Here is a 22,229-nt window from a genome sequence, read left to right on the forward strand (position 1 = left end):
CTCTTGCGTGGTAGCGTCTCATGGCTTGTGTGTATGTGTGGGACTATGTGTGGGGAGTTCACTTCTTCTATTTAGTTTATAGCCTTTCCTTTCTTATAAACTTGCTGAGTCTTGCGACTCACATTGCTTTCCATCATTCTAGGTAAGGGTAAAGCGAAAGTCGAGGGTGAGGATTGCGGTACCTAGCAGCCAGCCGTGTTGGAATGGTGTATAGTTAGCTTTCCCCCGTTGTCGTTGATGTTTTGACAGGATTTATGTCCCTTATTTTTTACTGTGTCGGATCGTTCTTCGTATTCTCTATTTGATGACACAGATATCTATATATATATATATTATGTGACCGCTATTCCAGCGGGGTACTTGAATGCATGCATGTATATAGCTTTGCTTCTGCTATTTTATTTCGTGTGTATGCATACCAGGGTAATTCCCGTCTTGTGTTTCATTCTTTTTTCCTTCCGTAAGCACTCCCACTCGGGTAGTCCGAGTGGTTGGGATATTCGGGCGGGGTGCTTATAATATTGGTATCAGAGCGTCGTTGAGTCAGTTTTAGGGGATGAATACTTGTACACCAAGGCTGTTAGGTAGAGTTAGGGTGTTAGGACGTGATTTTAATTTCGAAATGTGTTCTAATTATTCTCGATTATGTAAGAATCATGGATGCACGCCGCGGATGAGGTCGTGGTTGACCGCCAGTGCAAGGTCGAGGACAACTTATCTCTACTCCTGAGGTACCGGGGGCAGGTGCAGGAGGTGAGTGACAGCCAGGGCTACCGAATAGGTAGGAAACACTAGCAGGGATTTTACGAGACATGGATGTATTGGAGGCATCGCAGTTATGTCAGGAGGGTAATCATGACTGTGGGACCACTACGGCCCAGACATCACACTCAGGTACGCCGGGAGGGTAGTGGATAGTTCTGGTGCTGCACTACTTAAGGATTTCATGGCACTATGCCCACTAGAGTTTAGAGGAGGTGCAGACGCGACAAAGGCAAAAGACTGGCTGTTGGCAGTAGAGAAGCACCTGAGGTCGATGGGTTGTGCAGAGGCACATAGGGTTCGACTGGGGACTTTTCTTTTGCAAGGAGACGCCGAGCGCTAGTGGGAGACCACCAGACAACGATTTGGTGATAGAGGGCCGACATGGGCACAGTTTGTAGAAGCATTCAATGAGACTTACATTCCTTCTTGGGTCCGAGAGTAGAAAGTATTTGAGTTTATTGAATTGCAGTAGGGGAACAAAACTGTCACTCAGTATGAGACAGAGTTTGTGGCTTTATCATATTATGCCCCAGAGTTGGTGACCCCTGAGTCTCGTAAAGTTAGTAAGTTCCAGAGGGGGTTATGAGCTGAGATTTGTCATGTGATGGCCAGCATTGAGGCACCAAATTTTCCTACAATTGTCCAGCGAGCTCATACAGTTGAGTGGGATCGACTGGAGACCCGATCGAACAAGTCAGTGGTGAAGGGAGCATGAGGTAACAGCAAGAAGAGGAAGTGGGACGTAAGCTCTAGTAAGAGTTCAGGGGGATTTCCACCGTGCAGGCAGTGTAGACAGAGGCATCAGGGACAGTGTCGGGATGTGCGTCTGGATATGTGCTACCGATGTGGTCAGCTAGGGCATTTGAGGAGGGATTATTCACAAGGACCTAGATCAGCTACACCAGCCACAGGTTAGGACATCATCTATTTTCATTGTGGATAGAGAGGCCATGGGGCGAATGTGTGCACACAGCCAATGCAGGTGGGAGGACCGCAGACTGAAAGAGTAGGACCTAGGCCAGCTTAGAGGCAGACTACACCGAGGGCACAGGGACTAGTAGCACCATTACCTCTACCGACGGTAAAACGCCTAGGGCCCATAGATAGGCCACAGGTGTAGGGGAAGGCATTTGTAGTGACAGCGGCTGAGGGCAGCGACACGGTGCAAGGTATCCTTTCTTTCCATGGCCATGATGTGCGAGCTTTATTTGATACAGGTTCTACACACTCTTTTATAACACCCCACATATTGCACAAGGTCCCGATCCCGTGTAGCCCGTTACCATATGATTTGTCTGTTTCGACACCCAGAGGACTGGTATTGTTGGGGAGTGAGATGGCTAGGGATTGTGAGATAGGGATTCATGATCAGGTATTTTTAGGGGATCTTATTCTTCTGGCTATTCAAGATTTTGATTTGCTATTGGGTATGGATTGGCTCTCACAGCATTATGCTCAAGTTAACTATTGGCGGAAGGTGATTTCATTTGAGTACCCAGGGAGACCAGCTATTATATATCGGGGTGTGAAGCTAGTGGTGACCACACCGATGATATCAGTTATGCAAGCTGAGAGACTTATACGGTGAGGGTGTGAAGCATATTTTGCATTTGTGACTGTGGTAGCCGGGGAGAAGAAGGAGTTGACTGCCTACCCTATGGTGCAAGACTTTCCAGACGTGCTCCGGGATGAGTTGCCAAGACTACCGTCGCACCAGGAGATTGACTTTGTAGTAGACCTGATACCAGGTACGCAGCCCATCTCTAAGACTCCTTATCGAATAGTTGCTAATGAACTGAATGAACTCAAGGTGCAGCTATAAGATCTTTTGGATAGAGGTTTTATCCGACCGAGCACATTGCCATGGGGAGCCCCAATATTATTTGTGCATAAGAAGGATGGGTTTATGCGACTGTGTATAGATTATCGGCAGTTTAATCAGGTAACGGTTAAGAATATGTACCCCCTATCTCGTGTGGATGATTTACTGGATCAGTTGCGTGGTGCATCAATGTTCTCCAAGATAGAATTGTGGCCAGGTTATCATTAGGTACGGGTCAGAGATGAAGATATTGCAAAGACAACATTTCATACACGTTACAGGCATTAAGAGTTTGTGGTCATGCCATTTGGGCTGACCAATGCCCCTGTAGTATTTATCGACTTGATGAATAGGTTGTTCAAGGAGTATCTGGATTCCTTTGTAATAGTTTTTATTGACTACATCCTAGTCTACTCACTGAGCCCTGAGATACACGAGGTGCATTTGAGGATGGTTCTGCAGAAGCTCATGGAGGAGTAGTTGTATGCAAAATTCTCTAAATGTGAGTTTTAGCAGACTCGAGTTGTATTCTTAGGACACATGGTCTCAAGTGAGGGTATCTCAGTAGATTCAGAAAAGACCACGGCCATGATGGATTGGCTGAGACCGATGATGGTGACTGAGGTCTGGAGTTTTCTTGGTCTTGTCAGGTATTATCAACGGTTCATAGAAGGCTTTGTGCGATTGGCATCACCGATGACGAAGTTGACAAGGAAAGGCATCAAATTTATTTAGGACGAGTCTTATAAAAGATCCTTCCAAGAATTGAAACGGCGCTTGACTTCAGCTCCAGTACTGACAACACCCAAGAGTGGTGAGTTGTTTACTATATACAGTGATGCTTCATATGCAGGGCTAGGGTGCATTTTGATGTAGGACGACCAAGTGAATGCCTATGCATCCAGATAGTTAAAGAGGCACAAAGAGAATTATCCTACCCATGATCTGGAGTTAGCGGCCGTAGTGTTTGCTTTGAAGATTTGGAGGCATTATCTTTATGATAAGAGAGTCCAGATATACACTGATCATAAGAGTCTTAAGTACCTATTTTCATAAAAAGAACTTAATATGAGACAATGTCGTTGGTTAGAGCTACTTAAAGACTATAACTGCGAGATCCTTTATCACCCAGGTAAAGCTAATGTGGTAGCAAACGCTTTAAGCCGCCGTGAAGCATCGGTTGTAGCTATGATGGTGCAAGGGTGGTTTTTACTAGAGCAGATGAGTGACCTTACCATCTCAGTAGCTTTATTATGCTGCCATGAGTGTCCATACAGATCTAGAGGATCAGATTTGGGATCAACAATGATAGGATGTGGAGCTTGGCGAGATCATGGTTGACATAGAGAAGTTTGGACCAATGGGGTACGGCCAACAGGACGACGGTTTCCTATTATTCCGTGGATGGATTTGTGTGCCCAATGACAGGGACATTAGACAGAGGATTCTAGAGGAAGCTCATAGTTCTCCCTATACTATACATCTTGGAGCGACGAAAATGTATCAGGGCTTATGACGTTATTATTGGTGAAGCGGCATGAAGAGGAGCGTAGCAAAATTTATATTGCGAAGCATTAGAGACCTACGGGATTATTACGACCTTTAGTTGTTCCGGAGTGGAAATGGGAACGCATAGCTATGGATTTTGTCTCAGGATTACCGGGATCCAGCCGGGGATTTGATTCGATATGGGTGATTATCGACCAGTTGATTAAATCATCACACTTCCTACCCGTCAAGAAAACTTATCTTATTCACCGACTAGCCAAGTTATACATTAACGAGGTGGTGAGACTGCACGGAGTACCAGCCAGCATTGTATCAGACAGGGATTCTCAGTTCACCTCACGATTTTGGGAGGCGTTACAGAGTGCTATGGGGACCCAGTTGATTTTTAGTACAGCCTTCCACTCTCAGACTGACGGGGAGTCGGAGCAGAACATACGGACTTTGGAGGACATGCTCCGCCCTTGCGTATTAGACTTCCATGGGAGCTGGGATAACCATCTATCGCTAGTGGAGTTTGCCTATAATAATAGCTTCCAAGCCAGTATTGGGATGGCACCTTTTGAGGCCTTGTACGAGCAATCGTGTAAATCACCACTTTGATGGACTGAGATTGGGGAGTGAGTATTGCTTGGATCGGAGTTGGTAGAGCAGACGACAAAAAAGATCAGTTGATTCGAGCTAGGATGAAGGCAGCTCAAGACTGTCAGAAGAGTTACGCGGACAGATGACGCCGAGACTTGAGTTTGCTATTGGTGACCATGTTTTCCTTCGAGTCATGCCGATGAGGGGTGTTCGACGCTTTGGAGTATTAGGCAAGCTTAGTCCTTGTTATGTGGGACCGTTTGAGATATTGGAGCGAGTCGAACCGTTGGCTTACCGGTTAGCTTTACCCCCTCAACTAGCACATGTACACGATGTCTTTAATGTTTCTATGCTTCGCAAGTACGTGGAAGATCCAGGGCATGTTATTGATTATCACCCGCTCGTGGTGCAAGAGTGAAGGATCAAAAACGAGGATACAAAAGCATGCAACGGAAGCGTTTTAATCAAAAAACGATCCTCGTATTGATTAGAATCTAAGAGACTTACTTTTACGGCGGATTACCGGTCGGAATGGGGCGATAGGGGCAGGATGCGCGGTAGCTTTTTCGCGTGGTGGAGACGACGGCTGTCCTGCTATCCTTCGGCTCCTTCGCATCAGAACTTCGAGGCTCTCTTTCGATCTTCCGAAATATGACTCGAACTCGTGGCCTCTCTTCGGTGAAGAAGAATGAAAAACGACTTGGATGAAAAAACAAATAATGAGAGAATATATAGGGAGAACCCTAGGGTTAAAACCCTAGTGGGCCAAACCCTAATGGGCCAAGATCATTTAATTAATTTTCTAATTGGGTTAGCCCAATTAATTAATTAAAACCCTAATGAACTATTATTTTATTCTAGCCCAATTAATTATGGACCATTCTGAATAAAATAATTCTCTCTCAATGTAATTCATCCAACAAGCCAAATGTATTAAAAAATACATGAGTTACATCGAGCTACCCCGGGGACCAAAAGACAAATTATTCACGGCTACTAAAATAACCAAAATATCCCTGCTACCTAGTAGCTATATTTTGTCATTCTAAGTGTTCCAACTATCACCATATGGTAACACTGACCCCACGAATAATTTTGCATATGCCATGTCTTTGACCTACTAGTGTAATGACGAAAATACCCCTCTGCGTAACACCCATCATTTAGAAAGGAATAATATACTAACACCTTTCTAAATGATTTCTACCATCCTTAGATCACTAGTCCAATAATCCGTGACTACTCGAATGTACTTGCTTATCACTGGGAGCTACCCAGAAGCACACACTCTTAAGTCACGTTCCCAGGGCCCTGGATTATTCGATTATTCTTGGACAATCACAAGGGGGTGAATCACAGAAACTATCTTGTATTAGTCTGTCTTAGCTAATTAGAAACCATACTCCCAACTCAAAAGGATATTGATCTTTGATAGACCTCACCTACAATGAATCTAAGAATATAGCTCTAGGTTCACTAGACCACCAACTAATACTCAAGTATTAGAGTACTCGTCCACGTAGTAGCAGTGATAGACTAGCTCCATGATAATTAGTACTTTGTCATTAGCTTCTATCACAGGTCCACTCTACGCATTCCAAATGCGCTTGTACAATCAGAGTAAACGGACTGTTTACTGGCTAAGACAAGCCATCCTCCATTAGGATCTATTGCACAATGATCTTATCATGATAGAATGCCCAGTTCTATCAAAAGATCAAGAGTAATATTTTCTTGCTTATTAAGTACCCATGATTCATGCCTAACTGTGAAGAACGACCCATCACATGAATCACTTACTTAATAGCATGGACACCTTTCCAACAATTAAATGCAAATAATATATGTGCCATAAACTGAATAAAAGAAACATCATTACCATAAATTAAACAAAACGTGTCTTTAGGGCATACATTTCCAACAATGAGGACGCGTCATACATCAAGTTGCCAGCTAGTATTGTGGATTGAAAAGAGAAAGTGCTCCGTAATCGTACAATTCCCTATGTAAAGATTCAGTGGCAGCGACATATCCCTAAGGAGGCTACTTGGGAGCTGGAGGAGGATATGAGGTGACTTCAACCTCAGTTATTTTCCTAGCCAGGTACGAATTTTGGGGGCAAAATTCTTTTAAGGGGGGGAGGATTTGTAACGACCAGTAAATCGTAATTTAATTTAATTATTAGTTTATTATGTTAATTTAATTTAAAGGGGATATTAATATATTTTGTTGATATTAATAATAATAAGTATAAGAATAATTATTTTTTATCAAATATCATAATAATAAATTAAATTGGGAGATTTTCATAAGTCTCGGGTGTTAGTGTAAATATTAAGTGGGTGTGTGAATTTCATAAATGTTGGGGTGCTGGTGCAAATTTCAGAAAGGACCGAGAAGTCACCTTAAATTTAATGCAATGCATATTAATATTGAAGGGAGGCGATAGCTCAGGCAGTCGTGTGCTCGTGTAAGAGGGAGGTGGTCGCAGGATCGACCCGCAGCCTGTGAGTGTGCACGAGGGAATTTTGGGCTGATTTTAATCATCCCTTAGGTGGCCGAAACGGTGTCGTTTCGTCAAGGGTGGTGGCCTCCCAGCGCTGGTCCCAGCGGTCACCACGTGGCCGCGTCTTGGCCGCTCCTTTTGGCTAATTTAAGGCCCATTTCAGGCTGATTTTCACACAGCAACAGAGAGGATTAATTGCAAAGAAAAAGAAGCTTGAGCAGTCATTGGAAATGGTGAAAATTGGGAGAAATTGAGGATTAAATCAGGTTTACTTGAAGATTTAATTAGCCTGGTAAGTAGAGAAGCTAGTATTAATAATTTCTTATGGTTGGAATTTCATTTAGAGGTCAATTTTATTAATTTTGGCCAATTATACGATGTTGCAATTTGTATAATTTTTACCGCTTTGGGATAGAACAAGCCCAATGATCTCTTCTTTGAGGCAAGTTTCCTACCTCCTTTACGAAATTCCTTCCATTGTGAATTTATTTACCCTCCCTTCATTCGTTTTGGTCTGTTTATTAATTATGGAATTATTAGCCTATTGATGTAAATTAAATTTAATAAGCTAACTTCGAGGATTTTATTTGTTGATTGCCTACGAGGGTTTGTGTCACCCCCACGCCTGTGGAAATGATGCCGTACTCACTCGGGGATTAGGTTCTTAGATGTTAGGGTATAATTATGGATTCTTGGCTATTAATAGGCTAGAACTATGGGGCAGTGGGGGTAAGGGTCGGCTGTTCGGTGACATTGAAGCGACTATTGTACAGTCTTTCTTAGGTCGTCGGCCAGACACTCCTAGCCACTAACTGCTAATCGGTGCCAGGCACTATTGACTAGCTCTATCGTTATGTGGTTACTGCATAACTTGATACATTCCATTTTGGTTGCATGGTTTGGTATGCACATGGGTGCGGGCTGCATGTTGGGGTTTTCATGTTCTATTTATGCTTGGACACGGACATCCTAGTGTCGTTAGTTGCATCTAGCACGGGCATATGCATCGCGTGTGATTTACTATGTGGGCGAAGCATCCGCCTGATGCCTGGATGTATGGGCGTTAGTGTATCTAGTTGATGCTTACTATGCCTTGCATTTTATATGCGCATTGCATGGTTACTATATGTTCAATGCTCTCGAACGGGAGTACCGTTCTGAGGGAGCCTAGGGCTCGGGTATTCAGAGGCTCGGGCGTCGGGAGCACCGACCCGAGGAGTGCGCACAGGTTTGTTGAAGACTTATGTTGCCTTTTAGGGCAGCGGCAGGTTGGTATGGGATTTGGGTGGCGGGTGTCTTGTGTGGGCCCCAAGGACCGGTATGTGCTTTCATTATGCTATACTTTTGCGTGGTAGCATCTCATGGCTTGTGTGTATGTGTGGGACTATATATGGGGAGTTCACTTCTTCTATTTAGTTTATAACCTTTCCTTTCTTATAAACTTGTTGAGTCTTGCGACTCACCTTGCTTTCTATCATTCCAGGTAAGGGTAAAGCGAAAGTTGAGGGCGAGGATCGCGATACCTAGCAACCAGCCGTGTCGGTATGGTGTACAGTTAGCTTTCCCCCATTGTCGCTAATGTTTTGACAGGATTTTTGTCCCTTATTTTTTACTATGCTAGATCATTCTTCGTATTCTGTATTTGATGGCACAGATATCTATATGTATATATATATTATGTGACCGTTGTTCCAGTGGGGTACTCGTGTGCATACATGTATATAACTTTGCTTTCGCTATTTTATTTCGTGTGTATGCATCCTAGGGTAATTCCTGTCTTGTGTTTCTTTCTTTTTCCCTTCCGTAAGCGCTCCTGTTCGGGTAGTCCAGGTGGTCGGGATATCCGGGTAGGGGGTGCTTACAATGTTGGTATCAGAGCGTCGTTATCTATGGTTCAACTCCTTTTGTGAGAACACATACTTCAGGCTCTTGTAGTCTGTGAACACCTCAAACGTTTCACCATACAGGTAATGTCTCCATAGTTTTTAGAGCATATATTAAGACTGCCAATTCCAAATCATGTGTTGGGTAGTTTACTTCGTGTCTCTTTAACTATCGCAATCCATACGCAATCACTCATCCGCATTGCTTTAACACGCAACCTAAACCTATCTTAGAGGCATCCGTATACACAACGAATCTTCCGGGCCTACCTGGCATTGCTAAAACAAGTGTTGTGGTTAAACGATCTTTGAGCTCTTGGAAACATTCCTCGCACTTGGCAGTCCATTCAAACTTGACATCCTTCCGAATAAGCTTCGTTATAGGTGCGGCTAATTTCGAAAATCCCTCCACGAATCTTCAATAGTAGCCTGTCAATCCCAAAAAGCTTCGTACCTCTGTCATGTTCATTGGCTGCTTCCATCCCTAAACAACCTCAACTTTTGCTGGATCTACCGAGATTCCTTAAGCAAAGATCACATGTCCAAGAAATGCGACTTGGGGTAGCCAGAACTCTCACTTTGAGAACTTGGCATACAACTGATGCTTCCTAAGAGTTCCTAGCACAGCCCTTAAGTGTTCCTCATGATCGCTCTCATTCAAGGAATAGATCAATATATCATCTATAAATACAATCACGAACTGATCCAAATAGGGTTTGAACACCCTGTTCATAAGATCTATAAATGCTGCTAGAGCATTTGTTAACCTGAATGGCATCATGAAATACTCAAAATGGCCATACCTTGACTGAAAAGCTATTTTCAAAATATCATCAGGCTTAATCCTCAATTGGTAATATCCAAACCTCAAGTCAATTTTTGAAAATATCTTTGCTCCTTGTAGCTGATCGAACAGCTCATCGATCCTCGGGAGTGGATACTTATTCTTTACCGTGGTTTTATTCAGCTGACAATAGTCAATGCACATTCTCAAACTTCAGTCCTTTTTTACAAATAGCACTGGCGCGCCCCACGGTGATGTGCTTGGCCTAATGAATCCCTTATCTGTCAGTTCCTAAAGCTGACTCCTTAATTCCTTTAGTTCTACCGGAGCCATTCGATATGGAGGAATTGATATCGGTTTGGTTCCTGGAACTAGCTCAACTGAGAACTCGATCTCTCGAGGTGGTGGTAGTCCTAGTAGTTCTTCCGGAAACACATTCTCATACTCTCGTACTATCCGCACCTTCTTGAGTTCTGGTACTTCTTTCTCTTCCAAACGAGCATAAGCTATACACCCATGGGCTCCTTGGTTTATCAACTTTTCTGCCTTCTCGACCAAAATCATTTTTCCATTCTTGGGGTCACCCTGTCCTCGAAATTTAACCGATTCCCCTTCGATTTTCTTTATGGTCATTATTTTTCTTCGGCAATCTATGCTGGCATCATATCTAGACAAGAATCCATTCCTAAGATTACGTCGAAATCATATACTTCTAGCAAAATTAGATCAACTTGAAATTGAGTATCACTTAAGCTAATTTCGCATCATTCTAACACTTTTGAAGACCTTGCACTTTTACCCATGGGCGTTGAAATTACTATCGAAGACCCCATAGGTTTAGTTTCTAACCCCAAACCCTCAGCCAAAGTATATGACATAAATGAATGCGTTGACCCAGGGTCTATCAATGCATGCACAAGGGTATCCAATATAAAGAGCGTACCTTGTACGACTACCGAATCTGTCCCCACATCTTCCTTGGTGAGGTTGTAAACGTGTCCTTAACGAGTCCCACGAGCCTCCCCTACTCTTTCAGCTGGTCCATCTTCTTGTCCGAGTTTCAGCTTCTTCAGACAGTTCCTTGAATAGTGTCGTGGTTGATCACACTGAAAACACACCACATTTATTAGGTCTTTCACTGGAGATGTTTCTTTTCTCTTGTGACAATCTCTACTTATGTGTCCTCGTTCTCCGCATAAGTAATAGCTGGATGTCCCTGCCAAGCATTTCCTCCCCAGATGGTTCTTCTTGCATTAGGGGCATTGTTTATTATTTTGGGAACTTTTATTTCCCGATTTATGTTTTGAGTTTCCCTTCATTTCACCAGACCTAATGAGCTTCACTTGAAGAAGATTTCTTTCTATTGTCAAAGCTTTGCTCAAGGCTTTTTCATAGGAGTCGATTAACCAAGTGCTCAAGGCCTGCAGCAGCTCCACCCGTAGTCCTGACATAAACTTCTGTGCCTTTTTCTATTCATCGGCATCATACATTGGCACGTACTTAATGAGCTAATTGAATCGGGTGTCATATTAAGCTATTGACATTTCCTCGGTCTGCTTTAGGTTTGAAAACTCCCAGCTCTTCTTCTACTTCCAATTAAAAGGGAAATACTTATCTTTGAAGGCCTTCTTAAATGCCTCCCAGACTGATACTAGAGTATCGTCGGAATCTGATCCTCACCTCGAGGGGGATCGTTGCAAAGCTCGTTCTACTGTCTGCCACCATCTTCCAGCTTCTTCCTCCAACATGAAAGTGACACAATTCAATTTGTCCTCATCATTGAACTGTAGATGTTGAAGCAATTTATCTGTCTACTCCAACCAATACTCGGCCATGCTGGGGTCACATTGGGTTTCCCCTTGAATATTGGCGGTCACTGTCGCCGGTACTGTTCTAGCATAGTATCAATGTGCCTGGATGGTTCTCCCCTGGATGTGTGGGTTAAGAGATTCTCTAAGACCCTCTCTATCTGGTCCAATCGTCCTTCGGGAACTATTGATTCCGTCTCTTGTTCCCGAGTCCGGATGCTACTAGTTTCGGTGCGATTGTAGTGGCGATTCCCTCTGCCTCTAACATCCTCGATTCCTCGATTGGGGTTGACAGGAGTCATGTTCCTTTGTTGCCTTGTAGATACCATCTGAAAGACAAGACAAAATCTCATTCCACTAGAATTTTCTCCAAAACAAAGTTTCATTTCATAACACGATATATATAACATCGTTTAAGAAAAGCACACGGCACACATCTAAAACACTAATAAACGAAATAAAATTGTCCATGATTCTTTCTATGGGCTGGTTGACTTCCAGACCCAAGCATCGTTGTTCACTGTGTCATCTTCAGACTCAATTGTGGGTCCATCGAGGTCGCCGTGCACGGTTACTTCTTCTTCTTCGTCGTCGGAGTCAAGGTAATCGACGCCCATCATATTGGCTTCGGCTGCCTCGATGTCATCCCAATCTCCATCTGAATCTTCTTCTTCTATTATGGCTCCCTCGAACATCTCAATAACCTAATCGCGGAATCGTATACAGAAGAAATGTAGAGAGGCGTAATCGCCTCGCTGGTGAATTTCTTCAGCTACGGCTTTTCATTCTTCTTCCGTGTGATTTATCAAGAACTCCACTTAGGCGTGCATTAGGCTCGGTCTCATGAATCTACTTGGTGGTACATCCCTCAAGATGCCTTGTATTATGTCTAAGAAATCGAAGACGTCTCCCATGATTGCTTCACTGTCCGCCCATCGACAAGCCCAATGAGTCACCCAGAATTACTCAAGGTAATCTCCTTCCATTCTGACATTGAAAAATCGATCAAAGAATAGCAACCGTATAGTGCCTGTACGTGAATAGTATACCAGGTAAGTTTCCAGAAAAAAGAGGTGGGTCACAAATGGACACACTTAAGTACCAAGTCTTTCCTTAGTCAGAACTTTTCTAGACATGCACTTTCACTATAGCACACTTAAGTCCATAATCTCTAGATAGGGATTTCTTAATCTAAGTTTTCTAAACCTCGGGTTCATAGATCCCTAAAGATCTATCATAATTCTCCAAATAAAACTTTGGCTCTGATACCAACTGTAACGCCCCACCTTCTAGGGCATTAAAATATATGCTAGGATTTTTATTTATTTTTTTCATTTAAACATAGATCAACAATGAATCCTCAACATAACCTTTATATATAACACTCCAAAACATAACGAAGGAATGATACATTTTTAACATAAGCGAAAGCAAGATCAAAACCTGCTTGAAACCTCGAAAACATAACATACTGGGTACATACATATTGTCCACCCAACATGATATTACAATTATTGATAAAATCTAAATGATACAACTGAATGTAATAGATAATCCTGGCCTCACATGGGCCCACAAAATTTCCATCGCGATCAGGCCTCGATCACCTCCTTGCCCTTCCGGCCGCTTGTCTCGCCTGAAATGTGGAATATTCCAGGGACATCATCCAATATTAGAAGATGAGATCTTCTAAGTGATGGTTAGATAAGCATGAATGAATAAATGATGCATGGACATTTATAAACAGATACCCTAGTGTAACTTCCCTGACCCAACAGCCTGACATGGAACCCTAAGTAGAATCTCGAACCTCTGCAAGATAATCCTAACGTTGTTCCATCAATTGTCCTTGGGAAATTACGGCTACACTCTTAGGACGACATCCCAATCCTATGCACGAGTTTCAATTTGACAATAATATCATGTCAAGTGATATCATAACTTTCCATCCAATAGAATATGGACAAATATGACAAAAATGACCATAACATACATAAATATCATGTATAGAAAGGTATTCATGTCGTTTACGAGTTATAGGGACAAAACCACTCGCATTTTTCAAAATTAGGATACTTCGAAAAACGTGCAACTTGCCTCATTTTTCATGCCAACTTCAAAGATCGCACCAATTGTTTCACCTCAAATCACAAGACACTCTAGGCAAGATATTCATTTAAATAATCAATAAAAACTATTTTTCCTTAATTTTCTTGCTTTTTTCTCTATTTTTCTCCCATTATTCTCTCTAATAATCCAAAATAAATACCTACATCACTTATTTTTCAAATCTTTTTTTATAGAAAATCCTAAATTAATTTTCAAAGAATATTAAAAAGAAATTAGAAATTAACAAGGCCCCACGCGCCCGCACGCGCCAGCGCGTGATAGGGCGAGTGAGACTGGCGCGTGAGCTTCACGCGCTGATCATCTTCTCCGGCGATGACACACTAAAAAGTTGAGATTTTTGCATCTCGATGAAGCCCAGCCCAAATCGATGACGATGGCACCTGAATCAGCTTGAAAAGAGGTTCGGAAGCCGGTCAATCGGAGGCTTGAAGTGTCTGCTAGAGCGTTCGCCTAGGGTTCTAGCGAGGCTTCGGATCTCGCTCGTTCTTGCTCTGTTGCTCACGAAATTCTCTAGAAATGCTCTCCAACTTATGGGCAACAAAAGCCCTCTATCCTTGCCTCTCAATTCCTTCAAAAATGGCTTCGATTTGAGCTTCAATCTTCTAAAATTTTCGGCTAACACAAGCTCTATTTATAGGCAAAGTTAAAGCTCGAAATGGCCTTAGCCGCCTTACCCATTGCCTTAAACGTCCTCACCTCCCCTAGATCGACCTAAAGGTATCAATATTCAACTGAAAAAGCAAGTTGCAGGGTTTATCACCACAGCCAGCTTTCTTGGCCCAATTTTTCAAAAATCCAGCCACTCCGATGGTCATTGTCGGCTCATCATCACTCCTTGGCCCTCCCTGACCACCGCCCCATGCAAACCCAAAGGCTTTCGGTGACCCCTCGTGGCTTGGTCGGATTCCATGGCCAAGATTTTCATTGCAAACACAAGCTCTATTTATAGTGATGATTATCAGCTCATCATCACTACTTTGGTTTTTTTCTACTTTGGCCCTCTTTCACAAAAGCCCCTCAACTTTTGAATATCTCCATTAGGTCCCTTAAGTCCTAATCTTTCCATTTCTCCCTTGAAACTTTCAAAAAATGTCATTTTGACCCCTTTTGGCAATTTTAAAAAATTACACTTAGGCCCGAATTTTTGTTTTTGGCTTTAAACCTCTTAGTTTCTTCCCGAAACTTTCAAAGGGTTGTCCTAGTCGATGAATCAGAGCTTCCCAAGGCTTCCATTACCCTATCGGGAGTCTTCTACGACAATTCGATTTTTCAGCCCGATCCATAGCAATACCGAAAATGGTTTCTAATTAGATTTCTTTCGGTCTTAAAAATCATGCCTCGATATGCTCGTTAAAGGCGTTCTTATTTCCTTGGAAATTTAAGCTTCAAAGTACTCCCTTCGGCTGATTCGGTATTTTTTTTTTACTCTTCAGATATCTATTTTCTCCGAATTTTCATTTTTCCTTTAAAATAATAACCCAAAGTTCTTGGGTATCACAAGACTAATCATCTATGATTCGATCATCCTCGATAACCACAGTTATCATATCATTTCTCGCAATGATTTCGACTAATGACCTTAAATCAACAGTCTCCAAATCTCTCGGATCATGGTTACCGAGTCAACCTTACACCCGAATCATATCATCGGATCCTAACTTCAATAGCTAGATCATTCTGCTTGTACTAACCCTCATCAGGCTTTCACTATTCATTGAGAATAGTAACTATATACTGGAATAGTGTCTGTATGTGAATAGTACACCAGGTAAGTTCCCAGGAAAGATATGTAGGTCACAAATGGACACATTTAAATATCAAATCTTTCCTTAGCCAGAACTTTCTTAGACATGTACTTCCATTACACAAACTTATATCCAATAACCTTTAAGCCTTTAACCGACAATCCCCAAATTTCCAAATAGGGATTTCGTCTTACGAACCGTTAATCTATTTCCCCTAAACCTCAACTTGGGGTTCCTACTAACTAGTTCTATCAATATCGAATCCTTTTAAGTCTCTAAATTACTATCCCCTAATCTCCAAATAGGGTTTAACTCTAACCTCAACTATATCAGAGTCACTTAAGGCTCCCAAAAAAAAACTTAAGCTCTAATACCAACTGTAACGCCCCGTTTTTCTCAGGCGCGTTATAACTTGGAACAATAATTTTTTTTCCTTTCAAACTAAACCTAAATCACATCATTTCCTGAATCCGTCCTAGAATTTCCAATCATTTTCTCGAAAGAGAATCATTATACATATCAAATACGGAAGCAAGAATCGAACCTGATATCTTACTTTAACATTAAATAAGTTATTATATCGTCATTCCTCATAACATTCAAATTTCAAAGTAGTAGAATTTAAATACATGAGCTACATTACATACATTTCATTCATCATTCAATTCATCATGCACTTTGCTAAGTGCCATTTCATGCTTCATTCATCCTTGTATTTGCTACAATCTCCATCTCGAACGTTTGAATATTCCAGGGGCAAACCCCAAGTTAGATGATGAATCATCTAAGTAAGGAAACAATAAACATATTTCGTGCATGAATGCAAAATGCAAAATATCCTTTCCATATCATTTTGGTTTGAGTTGATCGCACCCAATTGTTGCTCCCCATTTTTACAGCCACATCTTTCGAAGCTGGGGTGTATGGGTGCATCCTTGGTAGAGCAACTGTGCTAGTCCATATCTCAAACCCTTATGCGATGCATGATCAATAATATCATCGTAAGCATATGCACATCTCATCATCAATACATGTAAATGCAATCTACATGATATTCATAACAAAGCATGGCAACATGATAAAATCATTTACTTAAAATCAAGTTTTTTGGGTAGAACCACTTACAAACCAAGCATTTTCCATAAAACTAAATCCAATTGGGAAGTACCATTTACCTTCTCAATCTTATCGGGCTATCTCGATATTCATGCATGTCTCGAAATTTGTGCATTGCCTCGATTTGCGGGTCAACCTCAAAATTTATACAAGTCACTTCAACTTAAGCCTCAAAACATCCTAATCAACACATTTAGTTAAATAAGCATTAAAACCTATTTTTTTCATAATTTCTTGCATTTTCTTTATCTTTTTCTCTATTTCTTCCTATTTTTCTTCAATAAATCCAAATTAAATATTTCACTATGAAAATTCATAAAGTAATATTCCTAAATTTCTTAAATTTTCTAAGAAATTTTACTTACCTTAACTTAGCCTCTCAAGCTTCCTCGATATGCGTGTCATATACTCGAAACGTGTGCCCAAACCATTTTCTTGCCCAAAATTTTTGAAATATTAATAAATATTCATTTCCTATTTTTCAGAAATTTTTCCCCTTTTTTTCTATTTTCTTCCTTTTTCTTTTTCTTTCCTTTTCTTTTTCTTTCTTTTTCTTCTTCCTCCTGCCTCTACTCTGCACGCACAACCATGCTTCTTCTTCCCTTTTCTTTTTTTCTTTTCTTCTTTTCTTTTCATTCTTCTTCTTCCTCATTCTTCTTCTTCTTCTTCTTCTTCTTCTTCTTCTTCTCTCCCATGCCTTCTATGCGAACATCCCACTACAAAAAAATCAGCATTTAGCGGCAGTTTTTTTTGTATTTAGCAGCGATTTTTAACCGCTGCTAAGTCAGTCATCGCGGAGCGTTTAGCGGCGATTTTCAACAACTATTGGAATAACCGCTGCTAATTTTAAATTTTGCGGCAGTTTCTATAATATTTAGGGGCGGTTTTGAAACCGCCGCTAAAGATTTTAAAAAAAAAATTTAATTTTAGCGGCGGTTTCAAAACTGCCGCTAAAATTAAAAATTTACTTTTTTTATTGCTCGCGCAAGCTAGCCTGCGCCCGCGCCCGACCCGCCTAGCCCTTGCGCGCCACGTGGCAATGCTAGAAATTCAATCCCAGCGTGCTCTCCCCAAGTTTCAAACCCAAGACCCCTTAACATATATGCACATATATATATTATATACTAATCTAACAACTAATTTTTAGAATTATATTTTATTTTTTTTAATATATATTAAAAACATTTATTAATTGATTATTTTTTAAAAGAATAATAGAATAATTAAAATTAAATTAATTGATTAAAAATAAAAAAGAAGATTTTATATATTTTTTAAAAATTATTAAAATTTTATATATTAAAATTTTGTTAAATTTATTTTTATTTTTTTAAATTATATTTTTAATGAATTTTTCTATTAATTTGAATGCAATTTTAAATTTTTTTTTTAAGATTTTATATTTATTTAATTTTTAATTATTTTCTTAAGCAAAATTTAATTTTTTAATGAAAATAATGAATTTTAATATTTAAGATTTTTATTTAATTTTAATTTTTAATTATTTTATTTTGAATTTAGTAGCGATTTTTGCCACCGCTAAATTTAATTTTTTTACTGAATTTTGCGGTAGTTTTATGAAACCGCTGCAAAATTTTAAAAAAACTGCTGCAAAAATCATATTTTGCGACGGTTTCAAAATCGCCGCAAAATACCATGTTTTGCGGCGGTTTTTAAAACCGCCACAAAAAAATTGCAGCAAAAAATTAATTTTTTTGTAGTGACCCATGCGCCATGCCCAACCGCCGCCTCGCTCCATCGCCGGGCCTTCGTTGCTTCCCACCGACCTCAATGGTCATCGCTACACGCCCCCAGCAGCTTCTCGGCTACTGCCCAGCGCAGCTTCGTCGTCCAACCGCGACACCTCTTTTCCCAACTGCTGTGAAGCTCGCGGCCCCTCTGGCCGCCTCTCGGCCACCAAATGCCGGCCAAACGACTGCCTTCGGCCATTGCTTCCTCCCGATCTCTCCACTTTCTCACTGCCTCTTTCTATCGGCCAGTTGCTTCGCACGACCATGGCTACCCCTGCTTCCTTCTTCCTTATTTCTCTCTTCTGCAACTTACTCCCCTTCCTTTTCTTCTATTTATAGGCCAAGTTCTGATTCTCCTCATTGCCTTGCCATCCCTCTTTGCGTGCAAATTTCTCCAAATCTTACAAGGCATGGCTTGGAGTTGTAGGCCATGGGCGACGCACACACAGCACATGCAACCTATGTATATATATATATATATATAATTATATATTACACTATTAAATTACACATTTAAACTAAAGAAAATTACACATAAGCCCCAATTTCTTTTTTAATTTCACTTGAGCAATTTCTTTATTGCAACTATGCCCTTAAACATCAAATTAATTTGCATCACAATACCAAAAACGCAAAATTAATAACCAAAGATTAACTCGATAAAGATGATTTCGCCCCAGTGTCCTCACTAGGCTATCGTTCCATCCCGAAACCACTGAAGGGTTGCTCATTACGAAAAATTGGAGCCCTTTCAGGCTTCCGTTGACTTCCCGGGAGTCCTCTACAATAATTTGATTTTGCAGCCTAAATAATAGTTGTATTTTAGTTATACCGAAAATCGTTCCCGATCTGACTTCTTTTGATACCATAAATCTTATCTCGGAACGCTCATCGAGACCATATCATTTTTCTTAGACAATTTCACTCCAAGGCATTCCCTATAGTTGATTCAGTACTTATAACTACTATCAAGTCAATTTTTTGGTATTCTAAACTTGCTTAAATTAAGTGACAACCTCACAAAAATATGGGTTCTTACAGTATGTGAGGAGATTTCTAGTTTTAAAATAATCCCCTCCCCATCAAAAAGGCTTTCTTGATTCATTCAAAGGATAAAAAACTCTAAACAATTTGGTATTTATAAATAAATTTCTTCTTTTACTTTATTCTTTTGACCATATAAGAGGTTTCTATACAACACTAAGGATCTCTAATATATGGGATTTACAAGGAGACATATACAATTAGGAAATTAAATATTGAGAACAGTTAGGAAATTAAATATTAATTTGATGAGACAATTACTCAATTTAGAAAACAAGAATTTAGGAAACTAAAGATATGCCAATACCCCTCCCCCCCCTCACCCCAAGTTGGAGCATGAACATTTCAAATGCCCAACTTGGATAACAAGCTATGAAATCGATCATGCCCAAGAGCCTTGGTGAATATGTTAGCTAATTAAAACTTAGTAGAAATGTGCTGAGGATCGATGATGTTAACCAAAAACTTTTCCCATATAAAATGACAATCTAGTTTGATGTGTATGGTGCATTTATGAAAAATTAGGTTAGTTGTAATATAAAAAGTCGACTTGTTATCATAAAACAAAGGGATCAATGTGGAGAGTCGCACAATCAAATCAAATAGGCATTAGCCTGATCAAATAGGCAACATTAAGACGCATTCAACCCATAACTTTATGGGTAAGTAGGCTTGAAAACATAAGGCTATAGCAACTTCTAATAAGTTGCGGTGCCTTTGTGCAAGTACAGGGGCTTAAATATGTATTTTGCTATCAGATTTATGTTATAAAATTATGTAAATCCATGTGCAATGACTAAAATTATCAACAATGGTAAAGAAGAAATTAACATGCTATAGAGTAAAATAGTGTACATAAAACCCCCAAATATCTATATGAACTAACTCAGATGGTGAATTAATTTTATTATTAGAAATATGAAAAATATCATGTGCTTTTTTTGGCTCGATGATAAGAATCACATCAAAAGTCTTAATTGATAAAAAAATCTAAAAATTTCAAAAATTAAAGACAAGTGACTAATTAGATAATGACCTAAACGGTGGTGCCAAATAAAATGATTTGGCTGAGTAATTGAGGTGGCTACAAAAGAGGCTTCAAACTTTTAGAAGTAGTATAACCCATCACAAAGTTCACCCTTCCCAAATAGTTTATTTGAGACTAGGTCTTTTAAAATATGAGTTGAAAAATAATGTAATGGAACAATTGAGTTGTTGAGTAAGTTTGCTAATTGATAGTAAATTGCACTTGAAAGAGGGAACATAAAAGACATTAGGCAAGTTTAGGCCATTGGCCAAGGTAATGGGTCCCATGTGTTTGTATGGTTAAAGTTGTTCCATTAGGTACTCTGACAAGACGCATATTCACGGTTGGTTTTCAATCGTTAAGAAGCGATTCACTGCAAGCAATGTTTTGTAGCACCACTATTCAAAGTCCAATCATAAGAATCTTTAAAAGAATATATGTTACCTACAAACTTCACCATTGGGTTGGACTCACTCGAATTGCTAGATATCAATTGAATGAATATCTCATATTGTTCATCAATTAACATGCGATTGCCTGCTTAAAGTTCCAGTCAATATTATTTGTTTGGCTTAAAGACAAGTTTGACCTGCAAACTTTGGTGCCTCCTTGGCCTTTGCCCCTATCTCACCCACCAAAGGAATTCCACCCGCATGGATACCTAACGAGCTCATAGTATTGATCCTGATTGCCCGACCTTTGAGCAATAATCACATATTGGTCAAGTGGACTGCTTGGTCTCGGCGTTTTTTGGCACTGCTTGGTCTTGGTATTTGGAAATAAATTCTTCTCTTACTTATTTTTTTGACTATTAAGAGGTTTATATACAACACAAACAATCTCTAATTTATGGGATTTACAAGAAGACAAATATACAATTTGGAAATTAAATATTGAGGATAATTAAAAAAAATTAAATATTTGATGAGATAGTTACTAAACTCAAATATAGGAAACTAAATATGTGGTGTACCAATAAAAACGAACTTGTGGATTTGCCACGTTGATAGCTCGATTCCACCACCACCAGTCCAAGCTTGGGACATTAATTTGGGTTGAGATTTATTGCAAAGGATTTTCTCTAGTAAAATTCGTATTTTTTGGACCCTCTTTGTTTGACCCAGCATCAAGAAAAGTTTGTTGGGTGATTGTGATTTAGATTTGGATTAGATTCTTTACAAAGTGGAAATTAGGATGAAGAGGCAAAATATACAACCCTGATTTTTCTTGGGTTCTATCCCATTATTGAGCTCAACCACCAAATTTTTCAAGACTCCACTCATCAATCCCCGCAAACAATCAACAGCTCAAAAAAGAAAGACAACATTAGCACATTAAACCCAAGAAAGACAACATTAGCACATTAAACCCATGCCTTTCTCAAGCATCGTAAAACAAAATCTCGTAGTAGTGTTGGCATGGTGAGAGAGTGAGACATGGCGATATTTTCCACATTAGCCTATCATGTTATTGAATGAACTGTACAAATTGATAGAATTTAACAATAATCTATAGCTAAAGTAAAATTAAAAATTTTAATGCCTAAATAATCAAAAGTTGAGTTTATAGATATTCCCGAATTAAACGTTACTTACCATTTTCTGTTGATGATGATGTGCCCGACACATCAATATCGATAGCATGACTGGTGGAGCCGTGCTGCTTTTTCAATACTATACACAAATTAAGCACATTGCATCTTTAATGTGTAGTCCATATCGAAGTTTCATGCACATTAATTAAAAATTTAGTCGAGA

The 22,229-nt window shown here is 40.0% G+C and overlaps 1 protein-coding gene across 1 annotated transcript in view; it reads right to left on the reverse strand.

Moving 5' to 3' along the window:
* The window catches only part of LOC127790894 (UPF0481 protein At3g47200-like), a 35,631-nt gene that overhangs the window by 11,479 nt on the left and 1,923 nt on the right, over positions 1 to 22,229 (reverse strand). Inside the window, exon 4 of the mRNA XM_052320624.1 lies at positions 22,068 to 22,145. Coding sequence (XP_052176584.1) covers positions 22,068 to 22,145 — 78 coding nt within the window. The remainder of the gene's footprint in view (positions 1 to 22,067; positions 22,146 to 22,229) is intronic.

Source organism: Diospyros lotus, chromosome 14, assembly GCF_014633365.1.
Source record: "Diospyros lotus cultivar Yz01 chromosome 14, ASM1463336v1, whole genome shotgun sequence".
NCBI classification, from domain to species: domain Eukaryota; kingdom Viridiplantae; phylum Streptophyta; class Magnoliopsida; order Ericales; family Ebenaceae; genus Diospyros; species Diospyros lotus.